Source organism: Camelus dromedarius, chromosome 6, assembly GCF_036321535.1.
Source record: "Camelus dromedarius isolate mCamDro1 chromosome 6, mCamDro1.pat, whole genome shotgun sequence".
NCBI classification, from domain to species: Eukaryota; Metazoa; Chordata; class Mammalia; order Artiodactyla; family Camelidae; genus Camelus; species Camelus dromedarius.
Window position 1 is genome coordinate 17,024,793 of NC_087441.1, and position 20,133 is coordinate 17,044,925.

The 20,133-nt window shown below is 34.8% G+C and overlaps 1 protein-coding gene across 1 annotated transcript in view; it reads right to left on the reverse strand.

The window, feature by feature from the left end:
* ADGB (androglobin) overlaps positions 1 to 20,133 on the reverse strand; it is a 146,875-nt gene that overhangs the window by 122,079 nt on the left and 4,663 nt on the right. The window contains exons 2-3 of the mRNA XM_064486604.1: positions 4,714 to 4,870; positions 157 to 249 (exon numbers count right to left, since the gene is read on the reverse strand). Of these exons, the coding sequence (XP_064342674.1) occupies positions 157 to 249; positions 4,714 to 4,870 (250 nt within the window). The remainder of the gene's footprint in view (positions 1 to 156; positions 250 to 4,713; positions 4,871 to 20,133) is intronic.

The window sequence follows — 20,133 nt, forward strand, 5'->3', positions numbered from 1 at the left end:
TTTACAATTTAAATGCCAAAAAGTAATTACTTTTTCTTACTAAATAGCACAGGAAAAAATTACCCTAAATTGTCTTTAAAATGCAAATTTTCATAACTAGGATACCGCCTCTCAAAGTTAACACATGTTTTGTTTAAGAGTAAAAATATTTCTTACCTGATTAATTAAAAAATCCTGTGGACGTTTCCAGGAATAAATTTTCAATGATGGCGGCAATTCAATCTTTCCTTCAGGGTCTTCAAAAAAATGCTATATAAAAAATGTATTAGGCCTTTTCTCCGTAAGTTTTATTAAAAATAAAACCAATTCTATTCTAATAAAAATGAATAAGTGCATTGATTTGATCAATAAATAAGCATTTATAGAGCAATTTGTGTATTTGTTCTCAGAGCTAGTTCATAGAACACTTGAATACTGAAATTAAAACTACTATATTTAATTAACAAAACCTCGATTGCTGAGTAGCATTTTGATAGCAGAGGAAGCAGTCCAAACAGGCATGAGCTGCTTTGGAATGTGAATTAGGTGTGCTGGGGAGCAAGTCTGGATGGCCAAATATGGCCACATTCTCCACTGAAAATATTGTTTTGTTTTGTTTTTTAACCTGAGTAGAGAAGATTGAAAAGTATTTACTTACTTTTCAACTGTTAGAATCATAAAGAGGATTATATGTAAATGAAATCTTTACCTTTGATCTGACATTCATCTATTAATTGTTTTAATTACATTTGTTATTTTGACGTAATGATTCAGAAGGCCTTGTATGAAATAATACAGGGAGTTTCTGTGTTCTCTACCCCATTTCTCTAGAGGTAACATCTTGCAAAACTATAGAATGCCACTTGGATAGTGACAATGACACAGTCAAGATACCAAACAGTTCCATCAGCACAAGGAGCCTTCTTATACTCTTTTATAGCCACACCCACCCTCCGCCTCCTCACTCTGTGCTTAATTCCTACCACTTGGCAATTGTTAATCTAGACTCAATTGCTATAATTTTGTCATTTCAGTAATGCTATATGAACGGAATCATATAGTCTGTAACCCTCTGGATTCTGTTTATTTCTCTCTGCCTAATTCCCTGGAGATTCAATCCATTCAAGCTGTTGCATGTATCAATAGTTTGCTGTTTATTGCTGAGTAATATTTCATGATACGGATATTTGCTTGTTTACCATCTGCCCATTGAGGGACATATGGGCTGTTTCCATTTTGGCTCCCCTACTAATAAAGTTGCTATGAACATTTGTGTACAGGTAGCGGGTTTTTGTGTGAAAATAACTTTCCATTTCTCTGGGATGAATGCTCAAGAATGCCATTTATTAATTTCTGAGCCCCAACTATGGGTCAGTGAGTTCTAGAGAAAGAATGACATCCAAAAGCAAGAAATCTAGTAAGTTAGAAAGACTTCAGGGTGCTGCTATGTTAAAGTTCTCATAGCTCATAAGATGGTAGGGGAATGGGAGCTTTACAACAAATAACACGAACATTTCTAGGAGTACAAACAAAATGCTAGAAGAACATAAACTATCTATATGGGAAAAAACAAGTAAATTTCACCTTCACGGGGAAAGGGGCAAATAAATACCATTTTGTGATTTTCATTGTAATTACATGTTTATCCTAGTGCTAGTGTGGCTTGAGAAATATGTTGTATTTGAGGGCATTGCCTGAGCTTTAAACATAATGTGTCTATGTATATCTGGAGCATGTGGTTTATTGTCACTTTTAAGATACTAGAATAATTTAAATGAAGACAAAGGCAACCCCAACACCTAGTCAAAATGATTAAAGAGTGAATCCTTAAAAAATAAACTGAGGTTTCCAGGAGCTTTAATAGACTTCTGGGGTTCCCTCACATTGTTTTCTCCCTGCAAGTATTAATATAGTTATTTTAAAGTCCCCTAGCTGGCAATTCCAAAAGAGCACCCTGTGGATTTGTTTCTATTACCTGGTTTTTCCTCTTGCTGTTCAGTAACTTGGTTCTGTTTCTCTTCATGTCTCGTCAATCGTGATTGTGTGGTACATGCTGGATATAAAAATTTATACAGGCTCTGAATAATGTCTTCATTCCTTTCTCGCAGGCAGAGTGCAAGATGAATTCGACCTAGTCAACACTGGGTCCTAGGATTTGGCAGCGCTGGTGTAATGTTGGTTTGTCCTTCATACAGAATACTCTAGCCATATTAGGGTACTAACTGAAAGGCTGGGGTGCTAATCAGTGTTCCTTTACCCTGTGTATGCTGAATTCCGGTTTCTTGCCATAGCATCATGAAATCTTTTCTCATTGATTTAGCTTCCAAGCTGCTGCTTTTTACTCATTTACTCAGCAGCAAAAGCTTTACACACAATGTTTAGGAGGCAGGCAAATGTCTCAAAATAAAATTGTATGCAAAATTTTCAGATCATTTTTCTTAGTTACCTCCAGGATTTGGGTTCAAGTTCTGGCTGCTTTGGCAGCCCCAGACAGTATCCTCTTCCCCATCAGCCCAGAAAAACTGACACAAGCTCCAGGCCACTACTTTCTGCTTGGTCTCTAGTCCCATGCTTTGAATTAATGGATGTCCCTGAGGGAAAAACTGGTGAATGAGGGGCTCATCCTGGTGTGATTCCCTTTTTTCCAGGACTCGAGCTCCTCACATTGTAAATGATGATCTTCCCATGGCATTTTGCTTTAGGCACACTTCTCATCTCCACCTTGCAGTACTTATCGGATACTTCTCAATTTGGTTCACCCATCATGTCCTTTCATTGTCATCACTTAGCTGAGGAAGTGAGACCTGACCCTGGACTTGCAGATAAGGGTCAGCTCACCTGAGGCTGATTTCCTGATCACTAGCCTCCCATCTAAAGAAGTGGCCTTCTGTAAAATTCCAAGGATAACTGCTACAGTTAGATGCTTAAGGCAATTCATCCCAGTAAAATATGGATGGTGCAAATCACGGCTAAGAGCTAATGCACCACCATTCTCGTAGAAATGTGACCACGATGCTTGTCTACCACCCATTCCAGTGAGGGACTGCTGCTTCTTGAGCCATGAATGCTGAGGCTGTGGGACAGAACTGGGGGTGGGAAGCAGGGTTAAATTTCAGACGGTGCCTCTTTGCCCTGTCGTAATCGCCAGGATTTGAGCTGTGCTCTCTTATCTTGTGAAAGATATGGGCTGAATGGGCTGTCAGCTAAGGTTCTGATGTGTCACTCTCCATTGGCATAGCCCTCATCAGAACAGGAGTAGGGCTGGTGCTTCCCAAATCATGCGATTTTATACAGCAGCCAACAATACTCCTAACATGTCACCCCCAAATGAAATGGACATCATGTGACCAGCAGATTTATTACTGCTTCAGTCTCAGTGGTTTTCCTCCAGTAAATGTTTCTTCTAACCAACTTGCCCTTGCTTTGATAACACTGATAAGTTCCAGAATTTGACACCTGACCTTCCAGACATCTGCAAGAGTTTTTCATAGTCATCTGATAAAGGCATGCCTGCACTCTAAGGTCCTTAAAATATTATACTTTATTTCCTATTTCCAAGCTTTCAGGCACTTCTGCTCTCCTCCTCCCTGGTTGCTCCTTCACAATTTGGAATGACTCATCTGTGGATCTTTCCCAGAGCTCAGCTGTTCAACTCAGGATTTGCACAATCCATCTTGCTGATGAATATTCACACATGAGCCCTATAAGATTTGAACTTCTATTAAAATATGCAGAATATGAAATTTTAATATTGAACCCAGAGAGTTCAAAAGTCCATTGCATCTAAAAGTTCCAGAATCACCTTAGGTGTGGTACAAAGAATGCCTTCCCTCCCACAGCACTAATTTAATATTGTTCAAGTACTAAAAGAGCCAGCAATTAGTTATATTTATTGAGCATCTTTTGTAAACAAATTACCGATATGAATCACGCAGTTTGTGATTCTGCATTTTGTGAACCAAATGTCAATGCTAACAGGTAGCATTTCAGAGTGCTCTATGTAAATAGACACAAGAGTTCAACGCAGCCATTCTGGCAATGTTGTCTGTATTTTGAAAATTGTATTGTGTTCTAAAAGTATTTTTGTTAATTGAATTACTGCACCAGATAAGTAAGTCGTATTTAAAATGCAACCTAGACCTAGCTCATCTACATTTTAAATAGGCAACAGAACCTAAAATAATATAACTGGAAAAATGTTGGAACCCCATTCTCAGCTCCAATCTCAGGGACACATCATGTTTAAAAGCTACAGGTAAATGAAGAGTAACCGAGATTTTTACCCAAGTGTCTTGTGGGGGAGCAGATATTAAGAGGGATTCAACTCTTATCTTATAGCAACATCTCTTAAAAATTTTCTTTTCTATAATCTCCAAATAACAGCTCACAGTTTCGCTGAGGCTTCTCATTTTCTAAACCACCATCTCTAAATGCCTGGTTCCCAATTCTGTTCAAAACCTACCTGCAAACCTGGCCTGTCAAATTTCTTTTTATATCCTTACAACCCTTTGGGTGTTTCTCTCCTCCTATTTACTCAAATGTGATTCACCAAAGCTCAGGACTGAGCTTGCAAAGACAAGGTGGGGTGGGAGGAGGCAAGGTGGACAAAGACATTTCTCTTTTGAATGGAGGCTGGGGAGAGGAATGAGCACATCCACATATTAACAGGTCTTACTCCACTCGTTATAAAATGAAAAACCAAAATGCAATCTAGTCACATTCGAGTCTACTTACAAGTACAGGGCTTTTCCCCGTTTTGTCCTTCTCCTTTCCACCTTTGCCTGCATCCCACTTTTCAGCATTTATGTCGGCTTCACTCCATTCCGGCCAGATTGGAAACCTCCCCTTCTTCTGTTCGCTGGGCTGTACATTACTGCCAAAAACATACTGACTGAAGACAGAGCGAGGGAGGTGCTTTTAATTCAAATCTCTGAGCTATAATATTGAATTAATTTCATGATATTAATTTAGTTATCTTGTTAGCACCTGTGTTAAATACATTTAATACAGTCATATCTGTGGATAGACAGCTTCCACATGTTAAGGTTCTAAAGACTGAAATACCCAAAAGAGATTATTCCATAAGCAAATTTCGAGCTTCAGTCCCTACGTACTAATGTAGGATAATTATCATAAACACATAAGATGCCATAAAGGGGAATATTTATATACAATACACACTTAATACACCTTTATATATGTATTTTATGTATTTATATACAATACACCTTTACATGTGTAACAGTAATAGCTTTTTGAATATCAATACAAATATAAATTGATTTTTCCTAATATAAAAGTGCTATATGATCATCATTTTAAAAGAAAATTAAAAAACATAAATCAGCTAAATAAGAAAGGCATAGTCACTTCATTCTAGGAACCGAACAAGATGAAGTATAAACAAATAAATGTTGAACTCAGCAATAAGAAGGTTAAGGTCTCTCCAAATTTCACCTTTTAAGGTCAGGGTTGGGAGGGACTTTCCTGAGCACCCTACCTAGCATAGCAACCCTCACCTCTCTGCATCTTTTCATCTTTAACAGCACTTGACAATTCTCTCACTGATCCTTTATTTATGTGCTATTTGTATGTTTCCATATGTAGGGTTTGTAAGTTCCACAGCGGCGGGAACATTGGGTTTTTGTTCACTCCGTCTCCCTCCGGCAACTGGAACAGTGCCTGGACTACACAGACAATCTATCCATTTCTCTGCCATCTACCTACTTACCTGAAATAGAAGAATGAAGGTCTTTATATGTCTATACTTTCTAATTAGAATTGTTTCAAATTTTTATATGTAAGTAGAGATTGACCAGATGCTCACCAATCCTGTCTTCCATTTCCTACATTTCCCACACTCCATGGCAGGTTGGCTGGTACTTTGTGATGGTGTTTTACAAAACAACATGTGGGGACATGTGTTGTGTCCCACCTTTATGCTCAGAAAGCATTCTGTAAGATACTTTTTATTCTCTTCCTGCTTGATACATAGCTCAATCCTTGAGAAGACTTTAGAAAATGGTAATACCACAAGATGGAAGGAGCCCAAAATCCTTATACAGCACATGTAAAGTCACCTTTAAACTCCAGATCACACTCTAGTGTGAATGAGAAATATCCTTTGTTGTGTGAGGTCCCTGAGATTTGGGGGTTGTTCAGTATTGAAGTGAGCATCTCGTACTTTCTATTTGCTAATTTGTTATTGGAGCTAGCATTGATTACTAACATTGACTAACATAAGGACTGTAAGTCTTAGGACTGGGGTTTACTCTTTCATATCTTTAACCATTATAAACAAATATATGGTAAATTACTTCTAGATTAGTTTTCTATTATCTTACATTTGTGACACTTGGTTCTTTTGTTTGTTGTGACTTCTGCCTATCTTTTCTATATTCTTGTGTTTTAGGGCATGCTTAATATGAGCTCATCCTTCCCCCGAGGCAATCTTGTGTTGAAAGAATCTTCTTTGAATGCAACATTGAGTTTCCTTCTTTCAGAGAACCAAAATGAATAAGCCATCCAGAAACTTATCCGTACTTTAAAATCAAATCTCAAATCAATGTAATCTTTAGTACAGGAGTTTCCACTTCTCAAGGAAAAAAAAATAACAGGTAGAGAAATGCTAGCTTTCTAATTATCCCCTCTGTACTTGGATGGATTTTCTCATTCACCTGATTACAGAGAATTAAACTTGTGAAAAGTCATGCCTATGTCTAATGTGGGAGCGCTCCTTTTCCTCATTTGGGCTCAAGACCTGGCCTTATTTGTGTTAAAACAAAAGATTGCACTTTCACAAACTGATAAGCCTTCCTTAGCAAAGTAGCAGCTTCAGCTCAGAACCATGCCATTCTAGCCTCCAGTCCCCTCCTTGTTTCTGGATCCTGAAGATTTTTATTTCTTTATGTAGGCATTTCTAGGTATTATTATTATTTTAAAAAAATCATAATCTACCTTCTTGCTGGAAAAGAACGTCTGAAAATATATACATTGCAAAGGAGTGTTCCTAAGTAGCATTAAGAAAATATGAGGATGACTAGAATAGTTTTCAGGGGAAAAGGGAAGTTTTTCACAATATTATTTAAAAAATCATGGCATGAAATAGTATATTACAGTACCTCTGTTTTATTAGCAGCCTTACAAATAATAAGGAATTGGTGATTTTGTATCTGTCAAAACCATAATAAAATAATAATAAAATCACTGCATTCAGGAAGCTCAAAATCTTAAAAGCTTGCTTTGTAAAAGGGAGATTTAACTTCTTGAAAAAATGAGATCTCTGCTGATATTATGTTTTGCTTTCCTTCTCATTCTGTCAAGTGTAAGTAAATATATTCTGGCTCTCTCCCTTAAGCTGTTAAGCTTTATCACTAATTGGCCTACTTTCCTTGTAACATGTCAAATTTGTTTCCATCTATACTGAAGATCACTTCAAAAGAATCTCATTAGAGGTATCTTGTCCTGTCCAGTAGCTCACCTACTGTACTACACACACAACACAAGCAGTGGTCAAACACAGCCCAATGTGAGATATACTGCAGACTTCAAACGATCGTGCACAATTGTTGCCTTTCAACTCTCAGCACAGTATGCCTTTGAATTTCATTGCCAGAATGTATCTGCTGTTCTAGCATAATTGGGATCCTTTAAATATTCAAAGCACATTATTCCGGGTTTCATCAATTCTGGGAACAAGATAATCTTGAAACACAAAAGTAACCCAGGACTTTTGAAGATTTAGGAACTGGTAATGCTGAGAAGTAAATGTTGATAAATTTTAGGAAAATTCAAACATGCAAAGAAATCAAACCTGCCCCTGAAAACATCAGTGGTACACACAGAGTTATTCTATTCATGTAGCAATATATATACCCAAACACTGGTAAATGATTCAATTCATTACAATTACAAGTTGTGTAAACGATTTCAAAGATAAACACACTCTCTAAGTATATGGCTAAATGTTCCCTTCCACGTGGTGAGTCTAAATATGCTATTGAGATAAGTGAAGTGTCATTGATCTTTTTAGGAGAGGCTAGCAATCTGTAAACAAAACATATTTATGGAAATTTATTATTTTTTTAAAACTTGATAGAAGTCAATGGGGAATGTTTATAATATAAAACTTGAATATTCTAAATGCTAAATGATACCCCAAAGAAAACCAGTGTTTAACAGGAGAAAAAATTCCAGAAAGCCAGGCAAGAGGCTGATTTCTAGGGTAGAAATATCAAATATAAAGGTGCTCGTGGTGAAAAGAGAGGAAACATAAAAGAAGCAAATTTATAACAGAAGGTCAAGTCAGATATATCAAGTAAGCAACAGATACAGAGACGTTAAGATGATTTTATATATATGAATTGATCATGATTGAAAGATGTGAGTGGGTGGTTGCCAGCGGCAGGGGGTAATAATAAGGGGTGGGCAAAATGGGTGTAAATGATCAAAAGGTACAAGCTTCCAGTTATAAAGTAAATAAGTCATGAGGATGTAATGTACAGCATAGTGACTACAGTTAATAATACACTAAAAAAGTTGCTAAGAGAGTAGATCTTAAAAATTCTTATCACAAAAAAATGTGCAACTTTGTATGGTGATGGATGTTAAACAGCCTTACTGTGTTGATCCTTTGCAATATATACAAATATCAAATCAGTATTCTGTACCCTTGAAACTAATATAAAGTTATATGTCAATTACATCTCAATGGAAAAAAAGTCAATGGACTAATTACAGAAAGAACCTGTATGGTGCATTGGGGACTGGAATGGTGTAATCCACAAGTAGGTTCTGGGAATTGGAATTAAGCAAGCTTAAAAGCCTATAAGTCTATTTTTGGGGGGAAAAATGCTGAATTTACCTTGTAAATGTCAGGAGACCAGAAGCAGTCTTCGTGAATGAGCAAGTAGCTGGAGTACTCATGAACTCCTAGTTCTGAACTAAGGCTGGAATAACTCCATCATTAGTGGTGAAACAGGCGGCATGTCACTTTCCTGTGATTCCATAAGGAAACAGGCTGACCAAAAGGGAAGAATGGGGATGAGGGTGGCCCTCTACCACCAGGGGTGTGGACCCAGGGATAGCACTTCCCACGTGGGAGAAAAGCCGCCAGCCTCCCCATGTTAAGACTTGAGTGGAAGCAGGGGTGATATAAAAATACACCCACCAATCAGAAAGGACTCTGCTCTTGTGTGGAACAGAGTGTGAGAGAACCTAGCTGGTCCTTAACCATTTAGTAACTGAATTATGGATAGGTCCTGGGGTTCTCAGAGAGTTGTCAGAGTTCAAGGGGAGAGAGACATTCTTCAGGGAGTTCAGAAAAGCAGCTATTTGCCAACTGATAAGGAAGTATTCCAATAATGTAATAACTATCTTGTCCTTTTCACTAGGGCATCCCTACTGGATGTCAGAATGGGTAGGGAGTAGATCAGCCTAAAAGCCATCCAAACCTCATTGCAGAAAACAGCATGCATAAGTTTAAAACATCTACAAAATATGAACTAAAGAACTAACATTACAAAGCAAAAAAAGAAACTTAAAAATAAAAGAACACTCAGTAAATATATCAAAAGAAAAAAACCACCCAAGGAAAGAGCAATAATGTAGCAAATCTAAAATGTATTTAAAAGGAGTATACTTAGAATTACCAAAAAGATAAAGGAGAAAACTTTCTGCTTTACAGTAAGAACAGGAAGATCTTAAACAAACAAACAAAAAATAAGACCAATATAAAAAAAAAAGACATTGGAAATTTTAGTAATGAAAATTTCAGTTGAAAGAGTAGACTAAATGAAGCTGAAGAGGACTGATACAGAAGGAAGAATTTTAAAAATCAAGTGTTTGCATAGATAGAAAAGGAGATAGAAAATGTGACATAGACAAGCATAGAGATTGAAAAACTCTAATGTGTGAGTAATAGAAGTCCCAGAAGGATAAAATGGTTAACATGGGGCGAGGAGGAGTTTGGACAAATACTTGATGATATGACTGCTGAAAAATGTTCAGAATTGATGAGAGACGTCTTCAGATTGGAAAAAGCACATCAAGTAATAATAAAGCATAAACAGGACGTCAGGGGATGGAAATCTGCATCTAGAAGTATCAACTGAAATTACAGACCAACATTGAAGATGAAAATCTATGTACATAAAGAATTGAAAAATGATCTAAAAATAAAACATAATCAAATGGACAGCAACAGTAGAGATGATAAAGCAGTGAAATGATGTCTTCAAAGCTGAAGTAAAATAACAGTCCATCTTGGAATTAAGACTCAATTAAACTCTTCTTCAAAAAATGAAGTAGAAATTTTTTTTTAAATTAAACAAGAACACTTTGAAAATGTGGGTTTACCATAACAGACTCTTGCTCCTCCTCAAAAAAATTACTCAAGGATTTATCTCAGGAAAATAGAAATGAACCCAGAGTGAAAATGTAGAGTGCAAGTTGCAATGGTAAACAAATGAGTTAATATAACGTTTTGGTAAAATTCTAAAAAATATTTCCTATAAATAAATAATGATAAGGGTAACTTTGTGCTTTTAAAAGCTATCCAAAATAAAAGCAGTGGGAAAGGGAAGGAATTCTCATAGACACTAGTGTGCTTGGTTTTCCTTTTGGAATAATACTATCTGTAGACTTTGTAGGAAAATCTTTAAAGATGAGTGTATTTTTAAAAAATTAAGGATTGTCTTAGTCAGTTTGGGCTGCTATAACATAATATCATAGAATGGGTGGTTTATAAAGAACAAAAGTTTATTTTTCACAGTTCTGGAGGCTAAAAGTCTGGTATCAGGGTACCAACATGGTCAGGTTCTGACGAGAGCCTCCTTCTATGTTACAGATGGCCAGCTTCTCACTGGGTCCTCATATGGCAGAAAGAAAGCTAAGGAGCTCTCTCTTCTTATAAGGGCACTAATCCCATTCATGAGTGCTTCATACTCGTGACTTCATTTCTTCCCAAAGCCCCTTCCCAAAGACTGTCACATTGGGATTAGGGCTTCAAAATATGAATTTTGGGGTACACTGATGTTCAGTCCAGTGCAAGGAATAAAATATAAAACTTCCAAACTGAGAAAGAAGAGAAAGAGTGGCTCTGACATTAGGAAACAACTAAACTATGCCTTGGGTAGAAGGGAAATTGGGAATGCAGAATTTTTAAAATTAGGATCAAATCAACCAATAGGTCTGGAGACTAAAACACTTTAGAAAAATACTGTTTCAGAATGAGAAAGGAATTTCACTCAAACAGCAGTTCACTTATTTTTAACTCACATTTATTGAACACCTGCTCTGTGACAAGCAAAGAGCTAGATGATGGGGTTACAGACATGTAAATATATCTCCTTGCTCTTGCTCTTGAGTTTATTTTGGAATGCAAACAGGTAAACAGGAAATTTCAATATCATATGGTACGTGCAGTGATGGAAGTATTCACAGGTGGTAAAGAGGCGGCTCTGTGCCCAATATGAAGCAATTAGGAGAAACTTCCTGCAGTAAATAGTATCTGAGCTGTCTTGAGGGATAAACACAATTTTTTTTTTAGACTGAAAAAGGAGAAAGGACACCACTAAGAAAGGAGAACAACACACAAGACAGTACAGAGCCAAGAAACAACAGAGTGAGTGCAGAGAACTATGAGCCTTTCAGTACTGGGTAAGCATGTAGTATAAGGTGAGGGGAAATCAAGCTGGAGAGAAACACAAAGTTGGCAGGCAGCTCCCCACTGAGAGTCTTGTTGAGGAGCTGGAACCTTATTGTGTATTATTGTTGACTTTGCCAAGACAAACATTTTATTCTTGGATATACGTATTATTTAACATTTACCCATAATGGACCACTGGTTTAAAATAGGAAGCTTGAGGAACACTGAACTTGCAATATGACTCAAAAGTGAGAACAATATAATAGTTATGAAAATTTGATTTAAAGTAATCTTCATAAGGTCTGGAAGTTGCATTCTTTTAATTGAACCTTTTGTATCATGATGTCTCTACCACATCAAAAACCAATTTTAAAAAATATAATATATATACTGGAAATTATATCCAATTTGGAGTTTTATTTTTAAGAAAAGAATTCTATCCACACTTGCAATATATTATCTGTGGATACATATCTGTAAATATTGTTTTTAAAAGCTGTCATCTTAATAGTTAGAAATAAAATATAAAATTTTAGTAATTAACCTGAGACACACCATGTCCATTTCAGCTGAAGTAACAGGGACTGGATTTACCCTTCCACTAAGACAACCAAAACCCTGGGTAAAACACAGAAAACTGGTTTTCAAGACACAGTCATAAAGTGATAAAGGACAGTGATTACCAAAAGGTGAGAGACAAATAACATGAGCTCTATAATTGCCTCATCTTATGGCCCTGAGAGAGTTTTCTATGTGCAGTGCAGGGATATTTAACCCAGGATATCTCAACAGATTCCTTAAGAAGAGGAGCTGGAGATGAGAGTTTGGGGGAGACCAAAGCAGCCTAGAGTTTACAGTACAGAGGACTAGAAGAGAGAGCTTCATGGAGAGAGAACTCCTGAGATCTTCAGGGGCTCACCCATTCCATAAAAATGTTAGGATGGATTTTTCTATTTCTGCGAAGAAATCATTGAGATTTTAATACAGATTGCATTGAATCTGTAGATTGTTTTGGGTGGTAATGACATTAAAATGTAATTAAGTCTTCCAATTCATGAACATGGGATATGTTTACATTTATTTATGTCTTTAATTTCTTTCAGCAATAGTTTGTAGTTTTCACTTTACAAGTCTTTCACATCCTTGGTTAAGTTAGTTCATAAGTATTTTACTCTTTTTTGATGCTATTATAAATGGAATTATTTTGTAATTTACTTTTCAGATTGTTCTTTGTTCATTATAGAAATGCAACTGATTTTTGTGTGTGTTGACTTAGTATCCTGATACTGTGATGAATTCATTTATTAGTTATAACAGTTTTTTTATAGAATCTTTAGGGTTTTGTACCTATAAGATCATATTATCTGCAGATATTTTTCATTCTTCCTTTAAAATTTGGATGTCTTTAATTTCTTTTTCTTACCTAACTGCTCTGACTAGAACTTCCAGTTCTATGTGGAATAGCAATGATAAAAGTGAGCATCCTTGCCTTGTTCCTAATCTTAGAGGAAATGCTTTCAGTCTTTCATCATTGAGTATGATATCCTCTGTAGGTTTTTCATATATGGCTTTATTATGTTGAGGTAGTTGCCTTCTATTCTTAGTCTGTTGTGTGTTTTTTGAATCATTAAAGAATGTTAAATTTTGTCAATGGCTTTTTCTGCATCAATTGAGATGATCATATGTGTTTTTTTCCCCTCATTCTGTTTATATGGTGTATTACATTTATTCATTCTTACACATTGAGCCATCTTTGTATTCCAAGAATAAATCCCACTTGGCCATGGGGTAGAATACTTTTACTATGCCACTGAATTCAGTTTGATATCATTTTGTTGGTAATTTTTCATCAATGTTTTTAGGAGCTATTGATCTGCAGTTTTCTTTTCCTGTACTATCTTTATCTGGCTTTGGTATTAGCCTAATGCTGGCCTCATAGAGTGAGTTGGAAAGCATTCCCTCCACTTCAGTGTTTTGCAGAAGTTTGAGAAGTACTGGTATTAGTTCTTCTTTAAATGCTTGGTAGAAGCCACCAGTGCAGCCATCAGCTCCAGAGATTTTGTTGTTGTTGTTGAGAGACATTTGACTACTGATTCAATTTCTTTTCTAGTTATAGGTCTATTCAGATTTTTTATTTCTTTGTGATTTAGTCTGGTAGGTTTTGTGTTTCTAGAAATTTATCCATTTCATCTAAGTTAACTAATTTGTTGGTATATAATTGTTCATAGAATTCTTATACTTATTTTTATTTGTGCAGAATTGGTAATAATGTACCATTTTCATTTCTAATTTTAGTGATTTAAGTTTTATCTCCTTTTTTCTTAGTCCATCTAGCTAAAGTTTTATCAATTTTGTTGACCTTTTCAAAGAACCAATTTTTGTGTTTTTAATTTTATCTATTGCTTTTCTAGTCTTTATTTTGCTTATCTTGGTTGTAATTTTATTATACCTTTTATTTCTGCTAGCTTTGGGTTTTGCAGCTGATAAAAACAGGTCTAGTCTTGGCCGTATGTGAGTCTTCCAATTCCTTGGGGTACTCTTTTTAAGGCCTTGGGTAATTTCTCATGCATTTGTGATTTAAAAAAAAAAAGCTGAAATACCTGAAAGGAAAACTCAAACTAAAATGCCTGAGAAAAAATACATAAGAAGGATTTTAATGGTAGATTAGATATTGAAGAAGACTGATGAATTTGAATAAATAGCAATAGAAATGATCCAAATGGAACACACACACACACACACACACAATGACAATAAATAGGGCATCAGTGAACTCTAGAAAAACTTCAAATAATCTAAGTGTTATTGGTGCCATCAAAGGAAGGATAGGAGATAGGAAAAAAATTTGAAAAAGTTATGGTCAAAATTTTTAAAATTTTGATGCAAATGATAAACTCACAAATTCAAGAACTTCAATTACCTCCAAACTCAAGAAACATGAAGAGTATTATGCCAAGGTACAATATAAGCAAATGACTCAAAAGTAATGGTGATAAAAAAATCTTTAGAGCTAGATAAAAAAGACGTTACATGCAGGGAAAGAAACAAAAGGAATCCAGCAAATTTCTCATTAAAAGCAATGCAAGCAAATGGGCAACATTTTCAAAGCACTAAAAGAAAACAATCTGTCAAGCTAGAACTATACACCTAGTGAAAATATTCTTTTAAATAAAAGTGATACAAACACTTTTCTCTGACATTAAAAAAACAAAAACTAAAAGCAGTCATCAGTAGAAGTTCTCCACAGTAAAAAATAAAAGAAGGCCTTCAGGCAGAAGAAAACATTATATCAGACGGAAATATGAATCTATATACAAAGAAAAAAAGAACATCAGAAGCATTGACTACATGGCTAAATATACAAGTTATTCTACTATTTAAATATCTTTGTAATGCAATTAACTACTTACACAAACATAATGTAGTATAGGGTTTATAACATATATAAAAGTCAAATGTATGAAAACAATAGCATAAAGTTGGGAGGTGAATACATATACTATTATGATGTTTTTATATTAAATGTGCCTGGCATATCATCAAAAGAAAGGATGATAAATTAAAGATGTGTACTATAAACTGCAAAGAGTTTACAGTAATCAGCAAAAGAACACAAAAAGTCAATAAAAGGGATAAATAGAAATAAAAAATTATCCAATATATTGCAGAAGAGAAAAAGAGACACAAAGGATAGAGCAGAGAAAACAAATAGCAAGATAATAGATTTAAACTTGGCAATATTAGTAATCACATTAAATATAAAGAGTCCAAACACCCAAATTAAGAGATAGACTGTAAGATTAGATAAAAAGCAAGATTCAACTAAATGCTATCTATAAGAAATCCTTTATGTATATATAAAGATACAAATAATAAAAGAATTGAAAACGTATATCAGGTTAACATTAATAAAGATAAATATTTTAAAAAGTAGATTCCAGAACAAAGAATATTATCAGGGATTAAAAATGTAATTTCAAAATGATAAAAATGAAAACTCATTGAGATAATGTAATAATCCTAAATTTTGTTAATACATGAGGTGAAAACAGATAGACCTATAAGAGTCAATTGTATTTCATAAGCATAGTGGAAGATAGGAATATCACTCATAATATCTGATAGAAAAAGCTGATGAAAAATCAGTAAGGCTGAGAAGATATGGACTATAGAACACTATCCATCAAAATCAGCTTAATTGATTAATTTACAGAACACTTTAGCATACAGAATCACATTCTTTTTAAGAACACATACTTCATTTCTGAAGATAGACCGTAATCTAAGACATCAAATAAGTCTCAATAAATTTAAAAGAACTCAAGTCACACAAAGTATTATCTCTGACCAATGGAACCATTAACCAAAAAAAAAAAAATCATTAATAAAAATTATTAACAACAACAAAAAAATCCTGGAAAATTCCAAGATATTTGGAATCTAAATAAAATATGTATGATGAACTGATGTATTAACGAAGAAATCAAAAAAGAAATTATAAAAGTATTTGAACTAAATAAAAATGAAAATACAGCTCATTAAAATGTACAGGATGCCACTAAAGCAATACACAGAAAATTTATCACGCAAAATATTGGAAGAGTCAAGTCTCAGAGCAATGTACTTAGTTTCTACCTTAAGAAAAGAGAACAAGTTAAATCTAAAGTAAATTAATAAAAAATTAGGACCGATTAATGGAAATTGAAAACATACAAATGAAAGAGAAAAATCAATAAATCAAAAAGCCAATACTTTCATCAATGAAACTCTAGTCAGATTGATCAAAAATATAAGGGAGAAGATAGATACAAACTACCAATAGAAATGAAAGAGGGGACATCACAGCTGATCCCACAGACATTTGAAAGATAATAAGGAAATATTACAAACAGCTATGTCATGTATTTGATAACTTAGATGAAACGGATCAGTTCCTTGAAAACTAAAAATACTCATTAAAGAAAAGATAGACTGGATTGGAGATACTGAATATCCCTGTATGTATCTATTAGTAAAGTGAATTTAACATTAAAAAACCTTCCTACAAAGAAAACTCCAGGCCCAAATGGCTTCACTGGTAAAATCTACTTGAACATTTAGGGAAGAAGTTATACTAATTCTATACTAATTGTTGGCAATATCATGGCCAAATATCAAAACAACTATGATGAGCGAAAGAAGCCATACAAAAGCCATACAGATGGAAGTTTATGATTCCATTTATAAAACACTCTAGAAAACACAAACTAATCTATAGGGACAGAAGACAGACCAGTGATTGCCTGGGGACTGCAATCAGGGCAGGGCAGAAGGAAGGGACCACCAAGGGATCAAGGAAACTGTTCTGAATGGTAGATCTGCTCATTATCTTGTTTGTGTCGATGCTTTCATGTGTGTACATGTACATCAAAACTTATCAAAATGCATCTTTTAAATATGTGCTATTTACCGTACGTCAAATTTATATCAATAAACCTGTTTTGTTTTTTTTTAAAGAAAGAATAAGAAAAGCCTGGGAATTTTAAAAGGCAAATTTAGGGAAATCCAAACATCACTTTGTGATAGCAATACTATCTGTTCCTAGAGTCAAAATACATATTTGAATTAGATCTAGAGTGTATGATATATTTGATTACAAAATCATATCCAACAAAATGTATTTTTTCTACATATTCTCCCTTTCATGTATACCTATCCCTGGTAAATTAAACTCTGCATAATTTGGACTTGAAAAATAGTCAAAGTTGTCTTTACATATATTGAGAGTAGTTTATATTTGCATTAGTATGTTTTATAATCTGGTTATTAATAAAACACTAATAAAATAACTTTTTGCAACTTAAAATCACTCATTAATCACATACCTAGCAAAGATGACAAAATGATCTAAAAAAATTCTTAGGTCAATTAACAAGATTATATAATAAAATGAGAAATAAATATAAGAGTTAAAAACCAAAGAAAACTTTAGCTGGCACAAAATCATTAGAGACGTCTAAAAGAAAAAAAATTTAAAAAGCAGCAGAATCTTATTTACACACACACACATACACACACACACATATGCTGCTATATATGCTTTAATTAGATTACTTTCACTGTAAAGATGTTAAAACTTTAATAAAATGAGGGTCTGGAATTGTGCCATTGTTTTCTTCAAGCATGCTGTTCAGGGTAAAGACATGATTTTATTCATAGTGGAGGCAGTTTATTTATGCAATGTGCAACAGCATGCCTTATTAAATAGTGTCAGCTAATATCCTGAAGGAATTAGAATATGAATAGAATACACAACTGTCTTAATTTGGGTTATGGGCATTCTGAGCCCTCTTCTTCAGAAATATTAAATATGTCAGAAAATAAATGGCAACCTCTAAAAAATTAAAAATAGTTAAAGCTAGGTTTTGATGTCAATGTTTATTCTCTTGGCTTGATTAAAAATATTTAATTGGGTATTTAACTTGAAAAGTTCAAAATTTATCTTTTTATACACAGTGTTTGTGTGAATATGAAGATAAATAGGTGAGGGAGATTAAGAGGTACAAACTTTCAATTACAAAATAAATGAGTCACAGGTATGAAATGTACAGTGTGGGAAATACAGTCAATTATTATATAATATCTTTGTATGGTGACAGTAACTAGAGTTACATGGTGATCATTTTGAAATGTATAGAAATATTGAATCACTATTTTGGGTACCAGGAACTAACATAGTGTTGTTGGTCAATTATACTTAAAAAACAAATAAACAAACAAAACTCATAGAAAAAGAGATCAGATTTGTTGTTACCATAGATAGGTGTGGAAAAGGTGGAGTTAGATGAAGGTGGTCATAAGGTACAAACTTCCCGTTATAAGGTAAGTAAGTACTAGGATGTAAGGTACAGCATGACAAATATGATTAACACTGCTGTAAGTTATGTATGAAAGTTTTTAAGAGTAAATCCTAAAAGTTCTCATCACAAGGAAAACAAATTTTTTCCTAATGCTTTAGTGATGTATCTACACGAGATGATGGATATTCACTAAGCTTACTGTGGTCATCATTTCATGAAATACATAAGTCAAATCATGATGCTGTACACCTTCCCCTTATATAGTGCTGTCTGTCAATTATATCTCACCAAAACTGGGAGGAAAAAAGTAAATAAAATAAAATAGCATTTTCTGAAAAAAATCAATGACTTAGTTTATATTCTCAAATAACAAAATTAATGAGAATAAATACACACAATAACAAAGATGCAAAGGCAAAAGTGAAATAGTTAAAAACAGTCCTTCATCAGCACAGAAGAGGGGGAAAAATTGCTCCCAACTTAGAAAAAGCAAATAATGGCTATATGGAAAAAGCAGATCTTAAGATATAGATGGAATTGGGGCTTGGGCAAAAGCAATTATAAACAGAGAAAAGAGGATGGGCAGAGGCACAAAGGCAGAAAAGTGGAAGAATGTAAATACTGTAGCTGACTCACTCTCTCTTTCAATCTCCCTCTATCTTTCTGTTTTTGTTTTTTTTTTTTGAAAAACATCCTACTCAGTGGAATGGTGTGGTAAGACTACTAATAGTATTACAGAGGAATTGGAATGTTTTCTCAGTGGTTCTATAGGAGTTAATAAAGGCTCTAACTAGAGGATGTCAGGGAAGACAACAAATGCTGAGTCAAGGTAGAGAAGCAATTTGAAGGGAAGATCAAAAGAACATGGAAACCAGCTAGATATGGGCAAAGGAGGGTGAAGGTAAAAAATGACTGCTCTCTAGACTCAAAGTGTCAGGGAGAATGGTAGTAAGATGCTCTAAAAGGAACGTGGGAAATCTACGCTTTTGGGAGAGGAAATGAAGACCTCCATTTTGGACATATTTTTCTGGGAGTAAAAGAGCACATCCAAGGGATCTGGCCACTTGAACTCGAGCTCAGTTACATGGGAAGAAATGTTACGGAAATGACAGGCCAGCCAAGAAACAAGCACCACTTGGAGGGTTGGAGTACTCAGATTTATTACGCCGGCGGGCTCAGAGGGGCTTCTGCTCTGAAGCTCTGAGCACCTCCAAGACGTGCGCATGAGGTTTTATAGGGTTAATTACAAGTATGGGGCTATTAGCCAATAAGGTTCAAACAACAAAAAGCAAGGAATCAGTACACTGGAGCCTATCAATTTGGAACAGATCACGTTACTGACACTTGTTGAGCTTGGATTTACAAGTTAGCTTGTTAGCCCAGTAAACTGACCCTAAACTTCAGATTTATGAGTTAGCCCAGCAGAACTTAGATCAGTAAACCGACACTTATCACACTTAGATTTGTGACTTAGCTCATTAGCCCAGCTGGGCTTTTCCTTCACAGGACCACAGATGCTAATTTAGTCGTCCTTGGTCAGGGATGATTGTTTCAGATCATCAAGAGGGCTAAGGAAGAGGAGACTTATGTAATGTAATGAAGAATGACTTAACTGTGAGTGTAGAAGAAAGAAAACAAAGCAGGAGCAGGTCAGAGGGAAAGAAGTAC